Source organism: Tauraco erythrolophus, chromosome 3 (genome assembly GCF_009769465.1).
Source record: "Tauraco erythrolophus isolate bTauEry1 chromosome 3, bTauEry1.pri, whole genome shotgun sequence".
Classification (NCBI taxonomy): domain Eukaryota; kingdom Metazoa; phylum Chordata; class Aves; order Musophagiformes; family Musophagidae; genus Tauraco; species Tauraco erythrolophus.
Genome location: NC_141467.1, coordinates 51,333,587 through 51,354,168, shown reverse-complemented (window position 1 = coordinate 51,354,168; position 20,582 = coordinate 51,333,587). Strand labels below are relative to the sequence as shown.

Sequence of the window (20,582 nt, the reverse complement as noted above, 5' to 3'; positions counted from 1 at the left end):
CATCCAACAGCACTGAACATCGAAAGTAACACTCCCTGGTTAAGAAGCTCACAGGTCAAGCTGAATCAGATGACATGCTCTCATAGCACACTCAAAACACACCACAGCAGCTAAAACTACCTTCTCTAAGAAGTTTTCTCTATATGTTAGAAAATAATATTTAAAGCAAAGTGGGAATGCATGATTCTGATACCAAAAAGCACACAAATGCTTTAAAACACCTGTGTGTTTTCTTGCCTTAAGTTCTTTCATAAAAGGAATTTCTTCTTTCATGCTGTCGCAGTACATGCATCCTGACGAACAGCCTCCACAAAGCTCTGTCCTGAGCCAGTGATGATTTTAAGGTCTATCTCCCAGTGAATCCCCAGACTTTGGAATAACACTTATTTCTAACCACATTTTATTTTGATTGTGTGCCTCAGAAGTCACAAAGTGGCTTTTTCATTTGGCACTGTCATAGCATCAAGCAAATCTGGCTTCACGAGTGTTGGGAGAAAAAAGTAGTACTAGAAACTGCTGCAGAACTGTGGTTTTGTGGGTGAAACTTTTTGTGGAGGTAAGGAGGGGAAAAAAGGAGGTAAGGAGGGGAAAAAAGAAGGTAAGGAGGGCCATTTTGTTGGCCTGTGAACAGACTGGCCTGTGCAATCACTTGTGAATTTGAAATTTATTCTTACTTTTTATAGTATTGATTTTATAGTTTGACTGTTTAGATGTGCAAAGTCAGAATTGGTTAGGAAAGTACATACACTTGAGACAATCTGGATGTAACCTATTATCTTACTGAACCCTCGTTAATTACTTCACATGAAAATGCCACTTCCCCAGACTGCTACAACAATTTACAAACTATGTTGTAAAGTGCTGTTTTATTTCATTACCTATAAAATAATAGCAGGGTTTACTCAGTCTTTTTATGAGCATTAAATATTTATATTATGGTATCATTCAAAAGGCACATGGATAATATGGATATCGTCACAAGCAGTTTGTGAAATAAATGCCTTCAGGCTTAGAAGAGACCACCTAAAGAAAATCCTAGCAACTTGGGGCTGAGTATTGCTTTTGCACTTGTAACTCCAACTGCAGCCACAACACAAAACCTATAAACGCTATCAAAGCCCAGGGCTAACAAATTAACTTTAAAGCAAATGAACTCGATTCCAAATGTTGTGGTGACATTTAATAAAATTCACACTTGTTCTTTAAAACAGTTTTAAAAAGCTTCCTCATTCATCACTCCTCCCTCTCACCTCCAGTCATCACATAAACCTATGAGAAATCCCACAACCCTGTTTTGCCAGTCTTTAGGAGCAATACTCTCTTTGCAGAAACACTGCATTCTTAGTTTGCAAAGGGCTACCATTTCCATTTTACCACCATTACTGCAGCTGTAATGAGAATATGATTTTATTGCATAGTGTTTTTTTTTTTTTAAATAAAATCTCAACTTTTTTTCAAAATATCTGAAGTCAATAATTTTAAAAACAGCTGAAACTCAAGGGCATAAAATAACAGTGCATCTTTGATGCAATCACTTTTCAATAGCAAAGAGCCAGGTGACAGCAGCAGCAAAATGCTACAGCCTCAGCAACATGCTACAGCCTCAGCTTGAGATTCAGGAAACACCTTGGAAATCAGGCACTTTTCCCAGAAGTGCAGTAGCAAACACAGAAGCGCGCAGATCACGTATCAGGGAATTGCTTATTGGCAGTACTATGCCTGTATATTGAAGCAATAGCTGCGGAGCTTTCTATTTCTAGTACAACAAATATAATTAATCCCTTGGAACAAGTATAACCTGAAATCATATCCCAACTCACAGTTCCCAAAATAACTTTATGTGATTCTGTAAATGCTCTGGGATCTCTGTTCGTAAATAAATGTAGGAACTACTGGCACCCAAAGCAATACAATTTTCTCAATTCATGTTAGTCCTTAGCGTGCCTAACAATTTTGTCACCAAAAATGTTGTTATAGATTAATAAATTAGCAATAACTGTCCATACAAATTTTTTAGAATGTAAGATTAGGTGCCACCAAGCATATAGCTGATCTTGAATTAGTGTTTGGTAAAATAAGGATAAAAAACCTAGAGCTGATGGTGCGTGAACTCTTTTAAATAAAAACTATCCATTTTTGGTTTATATGAAATACAAAGCATGTCCGCCAATTCTTATCTTCATTATTGCATTGTCCCATCCTTTTTCCTTTAGCCCTACATACAGCAAGCAGGCATAAAACATTTTCATGAGTGTCCACCTTACGCTTACTAAAAATTATACCTTTGACATCATCCAAGTAGCACTGCTATCCTTTAATTAGTAGTATTGTCCTACTTTACCCTTAAATGTTATATATACTGAAATAAAGGAACAGTATCATCACAGGGCCCAAAGTGTAGAATGGATAATGATAATAGATTGACAAGATACGATGTCTTACTCTTCTGCTTGAATGGAGTCTGCAGGAGCTACATAATTGCTGGGGATGTAGCCTGTTTTTCCTGTAGCAATGGATCTTGCTTCCCACCAGTCTCCTTCCCTGCAATTCAACATCAGTTATCTCTTCCACATATAAACAATACATCATTCTCTAGCAGCTATAACATCCTCACATATGAAAGGTAGGTTAAATTTAAGTAACATTATTTTAATCAAAGGCATCTAAAATAGTTTGCACTGCACCTAAATACATTTTTCTTTTAATTGTAAGCAACACAAGTGCCTCTTAGCAGAATTTTGTAAACATTTTTTTTTGCTTTGTGTGTTGTTTTTATTTTTAATGTAAAAGGAATTTACACATACAAAATGAAAACCTACAACAAAATGTTTTATGGCAGAGGTGTGTAAATAAACTTCCCAGTTCTCTATTCTTCATCTGCCTCTCCCATATCATTCTGTTTGTATGCTGACAGTGAGCAGCAACAAAGGAAGTAAGAAGTCAACTAATAAAATTAGAGAACTGGATAAATGAAAACTGCTACATGTATGAATTAGAACTATTACCACAGCCAAAAGTTGCATGGAAAGAAATATCCAAGGTGAACAAATTATTTCCTTTACATAAGACTTCCACAAATCAGGCCATAATACTGTAATGCTGCTGCAATTAAACTACAATATCAAACTACTCCTGAGCTATCTGAGCATGGATTTGCTGTGGAGGCCAGCTAGATGCACTTCCACAGCCAGGAGTCCCTGCCTACAGCCAGGGCGCTTGCCTCTGGTATTTGTGGAGCAGTGCTGCCGGCTGCTCCCATGTTCCCCTCAGATATGGAAACCTGTCAGAGAACCTGCAAGGCACAGAGTCTGGGATGCAGTTAAAGAGCCTGCGTCTCCACCTCTGCTGCCCCAAAGCGGGTAGCCGTGTTTCGCTGCAGCAGCAAGTGGAAGGATGTCACCCAACCAACCGAGGAGAGGGCTTGGGGCTGCCCCAGTCACTATGGGTCTACATCTGCATCCAAATCCTGACCTCAGCCTGAAGATTATTGTCTTATCAGTATAAGTATTTTAATGCCATGCTTGTTGAACATTTCATCCATTTGAGAAAAGAAAAAAAATAAAAATCAATCTACTCTTCACTGAACACAGAGATTTCAAGAAGAGTTGAAGATCTATTTACTCCCCACAACAACCAAGTGAAGTCTGTGAATGAGAACACTTACGTGTTATTTATTATCTGGAACCGTTCACCTTTCTTAAATGAAAGGTCATCTGTAGTTCTAGCTTCATAATCATATAAGGCCACAAATACAGTAACACCACCTTAGGAAAAAAGAGAAAAAAAAACCCATATGATATGGCAGTAACACTGCAACACTTGATTTAAGGACTTGTCCGTGAAACAACTCGTCAATTTTGATGTGGAAACAACTAACCACTCTGGGTTGCATCTCATTTTGGAAGCTGGATCAATAATCAGCTCATTTCTCGAGACAGAGGAGAGCCTATAAACAGACACTCTAAAAATATGCTTCCACACCACAAAAGGCAGCGAGCTACATCACTGGAAGTACTTTAATAATTAGAGCACTTATATACAGAAACCTGCAGAACACATCAACAATACAAAAACCTAGCTTCCTTATGAAGCTAGCTTCTTATTAAGGAATGCAATTCTAGAAGACCCCTTCAACACCACAACGGTGAACCATCAGCCACTAATTTTCACAGTAGTTTCCTGTTGAACTTGGCTAGAAATGACTGATATGTTCCCAACTTTCTGAGGTTACACATCAAGACCTACTCAAGGAATTGAACCAGAAATTGGAAGGTGGTAGAGAAATCTGGGAGCAAAGTTGAGCCCAGGAAGAAGAGAGGGGTGAGGGGAAGGTGGTGTTAAGATTTGGTTTTATTTCTCATTATCCTACTCTGGTAGGCTACTCTTGGTAACAAATTAAATCAGTTTTTTTCTCCAAGTCAAGCCTGTTTTGCCTGTCACCATAACTGGTGAGTGATCCTTCCCTGTCCTTATCTTGACACATGAGCCTTTCGTTGTATTTTCTCCTCCCCATCCCAGCACGGAGGGGAGCGAGCGAGTGGCGACTTGGTGCTGAATTAAACTATGACAACATGTGACAGATGGATGGTAGGGAGGAGGCTCCTATACTGATGGTAGGAAAACTTTTTCTGTACTTAAAAGAACTGATCTATAAAACTGGGCTAAAAGAGAAAGAGGCAAAGAAGAACAGGCTATATGAGATCCACAAGCTGCAAGCAAAAATAAAGAACAATGTACCATAACTAGGAGAAAGTTAAAACAGAAAACTGCAGATGGGCGATTCCAAAAGACCTTTTGAGCTCTAGAAATGCTACTTCACAGTCTAATGGACATTTAGGAAGCCTAATGATAGTCCAAGCAATTACTTATTTTTAAATGTATAATATTACATCTCTAACATGCACATACATGTACAAAGATACACATAGAAGATCACCAACAGAAACCTGTTGCATCTCATTACAGATATTAAAATTAACATGACAGTGATCAGAAAGGAAGAATACATAATGCAATGGGTATCTAATATTCTTCTGCAATGTATACTTTCTAACATAAGAGCTCCTAATCATTTAAATGTTTTCATCTGATTTAGAGTCTTTCTGTGATTACACTATCTCAGCAGGCCTCAGCTGGAAATGAATTTACAGTTCCTCAAGGAAAAACAGAACAAAAAATCCCCAGAGAAGGTTAGAGTAATTGAGTTAAAGTGTAATTTATGAACTGAAAAATAATTAGAATATTCCCTAGAAGTTAACATTTCCTAATCTAAGTTAAAAATCAACAGAGTTCTACGAATTTTTGCCTGCATTACTATGTTACTGCATTATTTTGATGACACAAACTGCTACACAGAGCAAGAAATTTGTGGAGATGCATACCATATTCGCACAAACAGAAACCAAATGTTACGGAAATAAACCATCCCCAGAGAGTTCTTCAGCAGACGAAGAAAATCAATACTCTCAAGCCACAGTATTATAAAAGTTTTTAACTGTATATAAAGAAACTGTGAGACTCCAAGAACTTTGAAACAAACTGTACTATAAAGATACTAACGTGGGAACAAGAGATTAATTCCTCTAGACATTGTAGCACTAGTCAAAGTAATAGATTTGAATGTAAACCATGGAATAAGAGAATTATCAGTAATTATCATTCTTTGCGTACTCTTAACTATTTTTAAAGAAAGAATTGGAAAAGCTAATATAAACCTTGGAAAGTTTTGATTTCAACACTTCAGCTACCATGTAACCTCTTTTTATTCTCACTCACAAGTGCTATTTATTTCCTAGCAAAGAACAATAAAATACTTCAGGAGAACAGCACCAGTACAGAACATTTTACACAAACAGATACCACTCAAATGATTTCTTAAGTCTCTTGCAGCCGTTTTCTTTGTGAATCACTGCAAGGTGATCTAGTTTATCTGTTCAAGCTATTTGTGGTCATAACAGCTCCCTTAAAAGTTATTCTTTCGTTAGGTCAGTATTCCCGTCCTCTAATCTAGGACTGGCTTTGGAGAGAAGACTTTACTTTCTTATTCAGTATGGGGATTACAGAGCACAAGTGCTTACATGCCTTCACAGAAGGCAAGAACAGCAGTTCATTTTTCTGTTTTGATTTTCAGTAATATTCTATGAATTCAAAGTATCTGATGACTGAGTATGTGTAATATAGGAGCAGTGTGACTAACTCAGATTTCTTCTCCTGTTCTGCTCTAGAGGAATAAAAGATGGCTCAACTCTTTTCAGCCTCATTACAGACCATGATGACAACCATATCATCCTTTTGTCAGATAACACTGATGGACTGGATAAGTACTACTGACAGTTATGTCCTGTTTGACAAGCCCATCTATTCTCTCTTGCAAAGGGTCACAGAATGCGATCCAGTGTTTTATTTGTCACAAATATAGAAAGCTTACAGCCGGATGAAGTTCATCATCTTATTCATTCACAAAAACACTCAATTTTGACTGATCTGAAAAATGGTACTGAATGTACCAAACAATTGCTGGTGCTTTTTTTTTTTTTTTTAAGTGTGTGTGTTTGTGGATGGGCTGGTTTTACAAAATGAGGATGAATAATTACATATGCAGTATTATTTTACCTGATCACAAAACAATGAGGGCGTTCAGCCAAATCCGCCTGCCTGCTGATAACTGAATCCACACTGATGAAATTCAAGACTATCTTTTCATGGGAAATCTCTTCTGTTGACTCTTGTTCAAGATATAGCATGCTTAACTACCAGAAGGAACAAGGACAGGCAAGGGAACATCTCTTCTGGTCTCTGCAGCAAAGGATTTGTGGTAACTGGTGGGGGGCTACATCCCTAATGTCTGGCAATACCCAGGAATGCCTGCACGCACTGCTGGAGATTCCCACGTGACCAAGGAACCAGATCTAGTAAGAAGAAATACACATTGGTTCTTGGAGGAGATGAGGACTTTTTTAAGTGTGATAAACTTTACTTAGTGGAGCTAATGAATAAATAGAAGTGCTACTCTTATTTTGTTTCTGCATCTGTTCATCTGAAACAGGGATTCAGAGCTGACTCAAAATTTTTGAGACTGGATAGATGCTCATTTTAATTATTTGGTTTTTAATGAATTCCCAAAAAGGGAATATGAGATGATCATTACCTGACAATTCATATTTGGTTTCCTGAATTGCTTAATGTCAAGGCCACAGTGGGTTTTCATGGATTTCAAATTTCTTGTGTTTATAAGATTTTAAATGCCACCGTAAAGAAGCAAACATTTAAGCACTGTAATTGTGCTAACAGTAGAGATTTGTGGGAAAACTGGAACTAGGCTAATAAGGAATTATTTACCTTGTTTTGTGAAGTGTCTGTGCAAAGCTTCTGAATAAATTACTTTCTCTCTCAAAAAAAGACTAAATTACATATTCCTCTCAAACATACAGCAAAACTACGTGCACAAAAGCAACGTTTTTGTACTGAAGTTTTAAGATTTTGATATAAAGATGGCTTTATAACATCAAATGCGTGTATTACTTTAAAATGCTGTATCTTCAGAGACTTTATGTCTCAGCCAAGAAGGTCTCTGCACCTTGTAAATTCTATTTTCACATTTTCAACTTTGGTTTTAATATAACCTCCAATAATGGGAATTCTGCTCTTTTGTTTCAGACATATTGTTCATATAATAAAGTACACAGAATATACTGCATATCCTGTTTAGCTTTATAAATGAACAGATTCAATGTTGCATTAATATAAGTAACTTACAGCTAATCAAGTAAGTCTGGAAATCAGTTTAAAATATCAATTTCCTGAACCTGAAGTTTTTCCAAAAGTTTAAATCCATTATCCCACATGCCATAACCCTTCAACAGCTTAGAACTGCTAACAGAATTTTATCAACTATTCCTACTACCATCTTTAATAAGCCTTGAGTTTCTCTGTGCTGTGATCCTAAAAAAAACCCTGCAAAACAAGAGCCAAAACACCCAACCCTCACACCCCAGTCACTAGTGAATATGGGCTGAATTATTATTTGAGCAGTAAAGATATTGAAAATCAGAAATCCCTAAAAGGCAATTTATTTTAAATTTGCAAATTATTTCTGTGTGGCAAGGGGTCATAATTTTTTTAATATGACTGTCAAGCAATAATAATAATAACAACAACAACAATAATAGCAGCATGATTTTATATAACACTCACCTGTTAAAGTACTAGGATATGGACTTGGCACAGCTGAAAATGAAGACGATGCTCCTCCAAAGGGTGTCATTCCTGAGGGCCCTCCAAAAGGAGTTATGGAATGACTATTAAAATTAACTGCTGATCCCTTTATTGATGGTGACTGTGTTGCTTGGCTGGAGTCTGATCCATAATGGCTGACATGGGAAATAACAGGTTCTGGAGTATTATCAGTTCTGTATTTCATGGCTGGACCTTTATCTTCTTTGCTTTTTATGCACCCCATGGTTGATTCTGTGAGAATGAGAGGAAGAAATAAGCTCATCTCTATGTTGCGTCTTTTGATAGTCAGCATAGAAGATTCCCAAAAAGTCACTAAAAATGTGGATTTATTACTGGTTAAAAGACCCAGAAAAACCCCTAGCAATTACTCGTATGTGCGGTTTATAAACTCCGATGAAAAAGTGTTCTGGAATAAAATCTAAGTCATTCCTAGACTAGAAAGGTCACTTTCCTTACAACAACACATTCTGACACACTGCCCTTACAACAACACAAACTAACAGCACTTTTCAATTATTCTTCATCCCAGTTCATTGGTGGACTGTAAATGGTAAAAAAGTAAAATTAAAAAAAAAAAAAAAAAGAGAAAAGAGGGATTCAGGTAACAGATCAGGAAAACACACTGAAGACTTCTATAGGAGGGTGGAAGGAGAAACAGAGGTGACAAATTCCTAGTCAATTATAAGAAGCCGTGTGGGGGGTGCTCCTGCTTTCTTTTTTAAGCACCTGTGCAATAATGCCCTGACCTGCTTGTGGTATTACAACTAATATCTTTAAAGATGTAGAGAAGTTTTCATCCATTGCCAGACCCCCAAAAAAAATCTCACAAACCAACCTGGGATATTCACAGCCATAGGATAAACCCAGAGTCTAACTAGAATTTGAAAAAAAAAAAAAAAAAAAAAAAAAAAAGAGTATCTACAACATTCATTGTAGTTTAGAAACTGAACTGTACCCGGACAGGTGACAATTTATAGCTCCGGTGGCCCAAAGTTGCCAACAGCTCCCACTACGGACAGACTGTGCCAGAGTTGTTTACCACTGGGACACATATTACCTGCTGATGGAGGTAATCCGAGAGCAGACTGTGTCACCAACAATTAAAATGACTGTGTCTTAAGGAGTCACCACCTGCCATTTATTAGGTGGTGACAACTGATAGCAGGCATTTTCTGGCTTAGCCCAGCTAGGAAACAAACCAGGAAGAAAACAGGAGTCTCTATCAGATGCAGCAATACTCTGTCATGAAAATATCTATATGCTTGGGGAAAAAAAAGTAAAAAAATCTACTTTAACTTCAAAGGTAGAAGCCTCCACAAAAATAGGAAATCAACTGCTCTACATTCTCTAATGAATCAGTTAAAAAAAAAATAAACAGCAGCAGTCTGAAAGCATTAAAAATACGTCTTTTGATAACTACGACAGCTTCATGGACTCTAACACTTAGAGAAACTGTTTCCCATTGTGTGTCTAACTATTTTTTTCCTTTTCAATTCTCTCTTACCTTGTTGACTATTAGACACAGAAATACAGAACAAAGGAAATCTTACTAAACAAATACTGCCTTAATATGGCCACAATAAGAGAAACTAATTCCCTCTGTATAACTAACCATTACAATATTAAAGATACTGCAATTTCCTCAAGAACTGTGAATCAGAGTTCCTGGAAAGAAGGAGGTCCATAGCCAGTGAAACACCATACAAAATTTACTGCTCATAAAATTAAGAATATTCACCCTGTCAATTCAGCCCCTAATGCTGTAATGTAATACAATTACTGGTGCAGAAACAAGCAGCAACAAAGTTAAATAACTGCATTTTCACAAATCTTGTCTGAGCTTTACATAGAATAATGAATCATCCCAAAAGCACACCTTATGCATTTTTTTTTTACTTCTGATACTATTATTGCCAACTTATTAATTGTGCAGAAACATTAATAGAGCAAGACTCAAATATATGCATGAAGAACACAGTATGTCTAAATACCTTACAAAAGAAGCCCTACAATCTACAGTAGAAAAGCCAGTTATTAATTCATGGTATGAGTCAATTGAACACTCAATCACATCCTTTTAATTTCTCTTCCACTGCAAATAGATGCTGTAATTTGAATCACTTTTTTTTTGTCCATGTGGCTGCCTAGTGTGAATTTTTGTCTTACTTTCACCTTTCTTTGCTTCTCTTTAAAAAACTGCAATCAAAGTTTTCTGCTAGTACTGCATACAAATCCAATCACCTTTGCCAAAACGTGTTTGCTAACAGCACTGATTCTCTGCCTTTGCCTGAAAGTTAAGCATCACACACAATTCAAAAGTCCAACAAGCTACTTACATTAATGAAGCAGATTAAAAAGGAAACGTATGGACATTTGTATGATTAAGTGTTCATCACAGATATTTTTCCTCCCTTACTTCTTACAACAGGCTGATTAAAGATTAAAAAAAAAAAAAAAAAAAAAGAGATAGAAAACAATTTACCAATTCCAGTAAAACTGCTGGATTCTGCCCACAGTATTGCTGATTTGATCAAATGGCCAGTGGCAAGGCTACCCTGTACTGCAATCCTAACTGCTGTCACCCATACGCTCCCTCACTTAAGGTGTGATTAGCAGCAAGAAGCTACCATTGGTATACTTGAGCACAGCAAAGAAAAGCCTTTATTGAAGACCTGAATTCATTCTAGAGAAACAGTCAGCCTCTCCTTTGCTGCTCCCAGCCACTTCACTGTTAAAGTAATCTTCTTTCAGGGGTTAAAGAGATTAACAGAGATTCAATCAAAACTTCAAAGAGAAAGACATTCAGGAACAAGCAGATAAAAATTTAAAAGCTTTACTTTTATAACTGCATACCCACAAAACAAAATTAAGGAAGCAAACTCCTTAGCTTTTAGAAGTCAAAAACATAGGCGGAACTTACTACAAAATAGTGTGTATGCATTTATGAGAAGGAATTACAGGAAAGAAGGGAGAGAAGACGAGATAAGCCAAGAGTGAGTAGTAGGGAAGAGAAAAATGATTGCCTACACGATGGGGAAAAAAACCCCCAACGACTTACTACTCTTTAGTCTTGTAATAAATTACTGGATAAAGAAAAAAAAAATCCCTAAGCAGCTGGTATGCAATGTTGGATTCGATTATTTTGGTACTGTATTTGTTATTAAAAATTTATGTGACTGAAAAAAAGTGTGATGAAAATAGCTGTAAGTTATCTGACAAGCAACAAACTATTAAGGAATACATTTCTGTCATAAAATTCATGGCTCTCCTTCTGAAGCACTGAACTCTTTTTAGAAACAGATACAGATGAGAAGTTCCTGTTAGTTTGTGGTTTGTTTCTTTGTTTTTTTGTTTTTTTTTGTAGAAGTCCATCTATTCAAATAAATGCTGACCCAAGGTATGTTGTTCACAAACTACTAGTTAAATCATTATTTTAGATCAGACTGGTGTCTGAAGCAAACTACTCTAGTATCTTCAGTAATTTGTTCTTTCTTTGAAACAAATACTCTTGGTTCTCATCAGTGTGCCCATGCATTAGGAGTCAGGTCTATGAGGAAATCAGGTCTATCAGGAAACCATGTTTAGAAAGGTATGAACCAAAAGCACAGATGCCTTGTTCTGCTTTCTAGATGAAAACTATCCAATGTTAGAATTCTTTCAAGAAGAAACAGAAGCTAAAATGATTACTGGAAGGACATCTGAAGGTTAGCAGGATGCCCACAAAAATCAATAGAATGAGAGTACTCCAGGAAGTAGTCATCAAATAAGATTTTAGTGACATTTAATTTGACTCGGGCTTTTTAGAGAAGTCATACAAAGGGCAAAAGTTCACTGTGGTTCAATACTCAACAAACAACTCAAACAATGACAGAGGACCCTTAATAACCCCTCTGCCAAACAAGAGAGCTCTAAGAAAGTCAATGCTGCCCTCTTATCTTCCCAACTCTGTTTTACAGCAGAGTGCTGGAGCACCAGGAAAGCTTCATTCAACAATAATTTAAAAGTGTGGCCAGTAAAGTCTTCATGGCTCTTTTTCTGCTCTCCTTTCAGTAGGATGACCTATCAGCCCCCAAAACCCAAGCTCTTCCTTAAGAGCCATCATATCCTAGGATACTGACAAATGGCTCCCTCAGGGTGTCTGCAGCCTCCTCCACCCACCACCCTAGAAAGGTGGGTGTCGCAAGGGAAACACTCCTTCGTCCAATGCCTCTTTGCTCTTCCGAGTTGATAGTTGCACAACATTGTTGTTTAGCCCCAGGTGGCAACTAAGCACCAGACAGCCACTTGCTCACTCATTCCTCTGCTCCCACCCCTACCCCACTCCCGGTGGGGTGGAGCGGATAAAATGTAACAAAAGGCTCTAGGGTCGAGATAAGAACAGGGAGGGATCACCCACCAACCATGCCCTGGGGGGCAAAGCAGACTTGGCTTGGGGACAAATCAATTTAATCTATTACCAGTCACTTCAGACAGGGTAACAAGAAATAAACCCAGATCTTAAAAACACCTTCTCCCCACCCTCTCTTCTTTTCCACCTCCTCCACTTAGTGGTACTGGGAGACGGCAAATGGGACTTGCAGGTCAGTTTGTCACACACTGTTTCTCCCGCTCCTTCCTCCTCAGGAGGACTCCTCACACTCTTCCCCTGCTCCAACATGGGGTCCCTTCCCACAAGAAACAGTTCTCCATGAACGTCTCTGACATGAGTCCTTCCTGCAGAATCCAGTCCTTATCCATCAGACTGTTCCAGTGTGGGCTTTTCCCATGGAGTCACAGCTTCTTAAGGTGCAGTCACCTGCCCCGGTGTGGTGTCCTCCACAGACTGCAGATGTCTCTCTGATCCATTGTTTCTCTCAGCAGTGTGGAGTCCCTTCTTATGGAGACAGTCCTCTAAGAACTCCTTCGGGCACAGGCATCTCTGCTCCAGCATGGGTACTCCACGGGCTGAGGGTGGATCTCTGCTCCACCGTTCCTCTCATGGGCTGCAGAGGGGCCACCTGCCATCTCACCAGGGGCTGCAGGGGAATCTCAGCTCTGGCACACCTCCTGCTGCTCCACCTTCACTGACCTTGGTGTCTGCAGAGTTGTTTCTTTCATATCTCAGTCCTCTCACCACTGCAGCTCTGCCAGGCCCAACCAGCCTGATGAACATCAGTGGTCCCAGCAGAACACACTCTGCCCAGTGAGTGCCTCAGGAGCAGGGCGCTTCAGAGCTCTCCAAGCTGTGCTGCCGCAGCTATCTCCAGTTGAGTGACAGTGGCCCAGCATGGGCAGCCGCCCAAGTGGGAGGCCAGGGGCCAGGCCCCCCGCCTCCTCTCTCTCTTTGCTTCAGGTCCCACACAGAGCAGACTCCTTTGTCCCCTTCTTAAATATGTTTATTCACAGAAGTCCTGATTGGCTCAGCGGTGGGTCTGATGACTTTTGGAGCTGGGGAAGCTTCTCACAGCTCCTTACAGGGGCTATTCCTGTAGCCCCTCCCCTGCTACCAAAATCTCCACCACATAAACTCAGCATACAGAAGTTATCAACTCATTGGTTCCTTGGGACACAAGGTTCTTGGGAATGCTTCAAGAAAAGTCTCGTACTGGCATGAAGGAAGATGCTGGAGCTTTCTTTGAAAGAGTTGATTTTAGGTTGGGTGGATAAATTGACAATCTGTTACAGCTAGCTGCCTCAGAGCAAAGCAATCTGCAGATGTCTCCGAACTCCATATTAGTTTCTCCCCCCGTAGTCTACTCATCAGCATCAAGATTTTCAGAGCCAGAGATTAGTCTCGGAAACCCTGAAGACCAAAAGCTGGGAGAGCTTCATGTTTGTTTCACTTGCTGTCACTGTTTTGATAACAAAACCCAGGAACAAACAAGGAGTTTCCTCTTGGGGCCAACTGGAGGTAGTCTTATACTCTTCCACTTCTGTTACAATTCAGCACTTCCTCAGATGTCTTCTGGAGACTTCATCACGACATTAAGTCAGTGAACAACAGTCGCATGGAGCCATTCTGACATGCCACAAAGGGAAAGACACCCTAGGGAGTTGTTCTCTTTTCAACATCTAGACTAAACTGAGTACTAAAACCATACAAAAACTAAATGCAAGAGGTAGGGCAAAAGAAAAATCACTAAGGGGAAAGGTGGGTTGCAACATTCCTTTTGATTACTGAAATTGTTCATACAGCCAAAAAGAGCACATAAGTCATTTTTCACTATGAAGAAAGAGTCAAGTTAGAAGAAGCAGCAAGTCAAATCTCTTTCTGGAAGGATAAAGCAAGACTGCAAATGTCCTCCTGCTTTAAAAAAATAAACAAGTAACAAACAACTCCCTCCCAAAAAAAACCAACCATCTCATGCTACATAACATAAAAAAAGAATTTTATCTGATGTTCACAAATTGCTAATAAAAAGACAAAGAAAAACACTGAAGATTTCACTGCTACTCTATGTTCGCTTCTCTGTGTTAGAAAAAAAAGTGTTTCTGTCAAGAAAGGCACTTTTACTTCTCAAAAGTGAAACAAATATCTTACAAGAAGATCCTCTTAACTTTCAACTAAAGTCATGATTTAAAGTCATTAAAATTTCATGCAATGATGAAGACAGGATATTCTGCAGAAAGTTTGCTAATGGATCCATTAGCTGACAGCTGACTATTTGCTCAAACAAGTGCAGAACTGACTCCGTCTGACACTGGAGACATGCAACCTATACTGGTTTTTCATAAACTAGGCAAGAAACATAGAGCATTCGCCAAACAGCTGGTTTCAGCTGGTATCAAAAACTCATTTACTAGAAGTGACATAGACTGAAAGACACAAAGATAACCAGAAAAGAGGGTAACAACCCCTTTGGCCAATACTATAACATCCAACTAATTCAGTCCACCTTTAACAGGTCAGTTGTTCTGGTATGAAAATAAGGGTGGGCTTTTTCGCCTACAGAGCAACCTGCCATGTTTGTAAAGGAAAATAAACCAAAGAATTGCCCTGTGTTCTTTGCAGAGTATATGAAATGTTTTAAAATTATGCAGTTTTTATCTTTTATGAGCTGTCATAAATTGCAAAGTTTGCTTATTTTACCATGAACAACCCATGGCATTTCAAAGAATGATGTTCTACTGGATTTAGTTTTATAATTAGCAAGAACATTAATGTAACGACACCTTAGAGAGTCTGTATCATTATGCATATGCATACAAAGTGCAATTGACGTGACCTTGTAATTAATGATCTAATAAGGAGTAAAAAGTGAAGATATAGGAAGTATATAAAAAAAAATAGGCACCGAATCAAGGATTTAGGTTACTAGAATTTCACTGTTTACCACATCCTTGTGCAGTTCTACCCAGAAAAATAACTATAAAACAGCACTATCAGACCTTAGGTTGCCTATACACTAAAAACATTTAAAAGTAAAACAAAATCCTCTTTATCACTAACGCAGTCTGAAATTTTTGATCATAGTGTTCCCATAGACCAAATCCTGCTCTTATCATGACTATACAAACATATTCAACGAAAAATTCTGGGGCTGCTGTGGTAATGATTTTGATTTCATAGAAGCAGAACAAACCCCAGATTGTTTGCTAATAAAGCTACAGATAGCAAACCCAGCATAGCAAACAGAGGACTGTACAAAGAGAGAAAAAACAATTAGTATAAAACTGCTTTTCTAGTTGGACATTTTGTATTTCAGAGTTAAATGTTGTTGGAAATATCACATATTTCTGTCCTAGTTCATGTTTTCTTACAGGAATCAGAATTTTAAATTTGCATTAAATTTATGATTAGAGACTGATCCTTCTACTGGAGGAGCTAGTTACCTGGCTGACAAGATCAGTACAACAGCTGTGCTCTGAAGGAGCAAGAGATCTCAAAACACTACCTGGAAAACCAGGCTAAGTAGGAATTGCATAAAAAAGAATAAAGTCCTTCCATCTTTCATGTCCTTGCATGATTTCTTGACCTTTTTTTTGAATGGAAGTGTGCTTCCTCTGAGGTTTGAATGGCTTAGATGCAAAAGACTTGCTCAGATGTATCAGACTTTGGATATCATATCTAAGAAGGAGACTGAAGATTTCCAGTCCTCCGATTTGATTTGTCCCAGACAAAGGCTTCTCTCCTGAAGAAATACTGTCCTTGTTGGAACCAAGAGGTAGGAGATGGAGCTGCCCCAGCAGTACAACCAGGCCCTACTATCTAACTGCAAAGTCCCATTGAATGACAGTTTATAAAGCTGAAGGAAAAATTAACCACTGCAACAAGTTCTAACAAAAATGTGGAACTAAAGATTATCGGTGAGGCAAAGTCAGGAGAGATGTGAGCACTCTCAGTTTGCCCTCTCAGTCACATCTTCCTTTTATCTGGACTAAACATGTAGCATTTCCTCCCACTCACTCTCTATTTGGACAGCTGAATTTGTAGAGGCAGTCTTGCATTTTCAAGGAAAAGGCTGCAGGAGCATATTGGAGACAATGATCATGTCATGAACAACGTGTGGCTGGCTCTGCAAAATACACACTCATAAAACTGCATTTATTTATAATCAGAGTTTCGTTTACACTATCTGAAATAGCATAGGTTTCCTTTGACCAGATGTTGTATGCAAGCATAGCAAGAAAAGGTGGCTTTTCCAATCAGACTAGTAAGCTGTCAGGAAAGACAGACTAGAGGTGGAAGAAAGCAAGCCTACTGTAATTTTAAAGACTTTTTTAATCAAAGATCCAGCACAGTATTCTGTCTTCAGTGGTGGCTTTTGTCTCTAACCAGGAGCTTCTCCTTCACCATGGGCCTGGACATGGATTCTGGCAACGAATAAATTTGCCTCTTTGTAGAATGAGTAACCAGCAGGAGATGCCTTGGAAGATGAGAGGAGCAGAATGAGCACAGACTGCTACAATCTCTACCAATCTGCAGCTCAGAAAGTCCACAGTCAGACAGAGACTAGGGACTCAGCTACACATGAAATGTCCCACAGATATGACCTAGCTTATGAATTTAAACTAGTGTAGTTATGTTGATGCAACATCTGCACAGAATTTGCATTCTATTGTAAGTATGAGTTTACTTGTATTGCTTTATGCTGCCTGGTTTAAGTCAGAATAATCATATCCAAGAAAATAATAACAGTTACTACTATAATGATATAGATATAAACATCATAACTTTCTGTTCTAGACAAGGCTTCTGAAAACCCACAGGAGGCGAGTGTCACAGTCAAGACCTGGACTGAGATCTTCCAAGTGTGACTGTAGTGGCCCGACTTTTAGTCTGATACACTTGAGCAAGGCTTCCTCAGCAAAGCTGTTCAACTACCTGAAAAAACACACTCCCATCCATCAACCTCCTTGTCTTCCAGTTGCTCACATGAGCAGTCTCCACTTCAGCTGGAAGCTGCTTACCCTGTGTGCAAAGCAACATAAAGTACAAAGGAAAGAAGATGCTAGGTGGAAAAAAACAACCAAACAAAAAATATCCAACACTCCAAACCCACCTGCAGTAGGCACCAAGTGTAGCTGGGGGTACCTGACTGACAGTCAGAGGCAGTTGCTCCTAATTGCCACAGCACAGCAGAGAAAATATATCAAATGTACTTCATAAAAACCAAACAAACAAAACCCAAACAACACAACTATCAATTGCTAAATAGAACTTCTATTTTAAGAAAGTTTATTTCCAGGATCTATTCTGAATTTTCAATGAAGTCAGCATATTGTTCACATCCAGAAAGACCGAAAAATAATTTGTGCTCTTGTATATCCAACAAAAAACCTGCTGACAAACCTAAGGCAGATGATGCAAAATACACAACACTGACGGATTAATTTTCTTTATTCCAGCAGTCAAGATCACAAGGGAGAGATTAAATAAATATCAAAATTGCAAAAGCAATTTTATGTGCTGAAATATATAATACATATACAAGACCATTTTTAAAATTTAGAGTTACAACGTCCAGTCATACAATTTCAAGTCTTCACCACAGACATTTTCTCTGACAATAAATGATACTACAGACAAAGCAACCAATATATTGTCTAGACAGCATTACTGCTGCTCCATTGTCCTGAAAGTTTAAATACACAGTCAATAAATAAACACAAGTAGAAAAGGACAATTCTGGGTTTTTTTTCAGTGTAACTGCTATTTTTTATTAATTTGTAAATAATTATGATTATCTTTAAAACTAAAAGTCTGATATATTCAGGAAGTCTGGCCAAAAGATTGTTTCGGATTACAATAAAATGCATGTCATATCTTGTCAAAGCTATCTAGCCCATTTCAGGCAGGATTTAGGAACCAATTTAAAAATAAAAAGATTTTGTTTTCATTGAATCCTATTTGGAAAAGAACAAAAAGTATGCTGGTATCATAGAACATTTTCATACATTCAGTTTTCAACAATTCTATTTAAGTATACCATCTCCAAAAAGATGCCTCCAAAAGCTATTTTAAAAACAACTTTTAAATATTGTTTACTAAAGTAAACTAATGTTCTGTTTTACAGGTCTCACAGCAGGAAGCATGCAAGTCTTCCCAAAGGACATCTGCATATAGAAAAAGTGAAGTAAAACTTCTATGGTAGAAGAACAATTTGCAGCATTTTTGTTCTGAAAAACTTACGGAAATTTAAGAAGTAATTTCTTTCAAAGTTCAACTATAAACTACATATGAAAAATGGATTACAACACTTCCAAGCTCTCAAATTCAGAGATACTGAAATTCATACGAATCTATAGTATTTTTCACCTTCTCAGCTGGGCATACAGTTGAAGTGGCAATTACCTTTTAGAGATAACAGAGGAATTCAATTACAGCAAGAATCCAGTTGCAACTTCATTTAGTCAACTCAGAAATATAAAGGAAAGGAATAGTAACAGGAACTTATAAGATGAATCAAAAAAAGACCCTATAATAAATGACTGTTATATCCACCCAAAATATAACACAGGAACACTGCCAGGGACTCTCATGGAACTTAAGAGGAAATTTACTTGGTGTGCGTTTGACACACTGTTACTTTACATTTGTACACACTGCTTTGTAGAGGTGAATTTTCCCAGCTACTGTTTGCCAAACGTCACCCTAAGTTGAAAGTAAATTCCTCTTTATTCTAAATGCTATTTTATCCGAATATAATTGACATGATTAGCATGTTAACAAAAAGCAGTAATTAAAGTATTTAAATCCAATTACTAACAAAACGTTGCTGCTCATTTGTTCAAGGGCCATATACCCAGATCTCCTTCAGCAATTAGCTCTTTGCTGAACAACAGGAATTTCAAGAAGCCAGCTGGAAAATATCAACCTTTTGACTAAAACAAAAAGTAAATGTATAAATAACTACAACCACATATGTACACTGTTCTGCATGATTCAATAGCTTGTGTTTTCCTTTGTACATAAAAACAAGTGAAAAGTACAATTAAATTGTAAAGAAATTCAAAATGAAACAAAAAAAGTAAGGTGACACCTGCTACATAACACCCTTATTAAAAGGGAAGGGCTGGATGACGTTTTAACTAAACAAGAATTATTACCCTAATAACTATCATTACTGCTTTCCTATCACTTTCTATACTGACAGATACAATAGTGTTCATAGGCAAGAAGACCAGGAGAAATTACCTTAATTAGCTTGTCACATCTTGCACAATAGAGGTCATAGAGCTGCCCTAAATTAATTCCTCTTTTTATGGTTTTGAATGTACTCACATGCTCAAATTAATTCAAAGTGACCTGTTATGGAAAGTCCACTCACACTGGACAAGTCCTAAATTTTAAACACAGTAACCTCTAAAAGTATAAGCCCCATGTCCCACCTGAATCTAACATCCAGCCAGCAATCCTGTTACACCGTTGCCTCGGAGCCCTACCGCCACCCTGTTTCTGTTCCCTGTGTAAGGAGATCATGGCACTCCGACCTTCCCTTGGCAAGACTGATGCAGTCCCACTAGACTCCAGCCTAGAAAGTGTCTTTCCAGTCACTCAAGCACCTCATTTTCTCCAAGGTTTCTCATTTTTTTCAGCGCCTCCCATTAACCGGGATCACCAGGACAGATATGGTATTCCAGGTAAGGGATATTTCTTAATCTTCCTTTCATAGAATCACAGAAGGGACCTTCAAAGATCATCTAGTTCCAGCCCCCACGGGCAGGAACATCTTTCACTGATCAGGTTGCTCAAAGTCCCATCCAACCTGACCTTGAACACTTCCAGCGATGTGGCAATCTATCCCAGGGTCTCACTACCCTCATCATAAAAAATTTCTTTCTTATATCTAATGTAAATCCACCGTCTTTCAGTTTAGAACTGTTAGCCCTGTCCTGTTACTACCGGCCCTGGTAAAAAGTCTCTC

General features: G+C 38.2%; 1 protein-coding gene across 1 annotated transcript in view; it reads right to left on the bottom strand.

Moving 5' to 3' along the window:
• The window catches only part of YES1 (YES proto-oncogene 1, Src family tyrosine kinase), a 50,350-nt gene that overhangs the window by 6,239 nt on the left and 23,529 nt on the right, over positions 1–20,582 (bottom strand). The window contains exons 2-4 of the mRNA XM_086609225.1: positions 8,194–8,466; positions 3,665–3,764; positions 2,443–2,541 (exon numbers count right to left, since the gene is read on the bottom strand). Of these exons, the coding sequence (XP_086465351.1) occupies positions 2,443–2,541; positions 3,665–3,764; positions 8,194–8,458 (464 nt within the window). The 5' untranslated portion in view covers positions 8,459–8,466. The remainder of the gene's footprint in view (positions 1–2,442; positions 2,542–3,664; positions 3,765–8,193; positions 8,467–20,582) is intronic.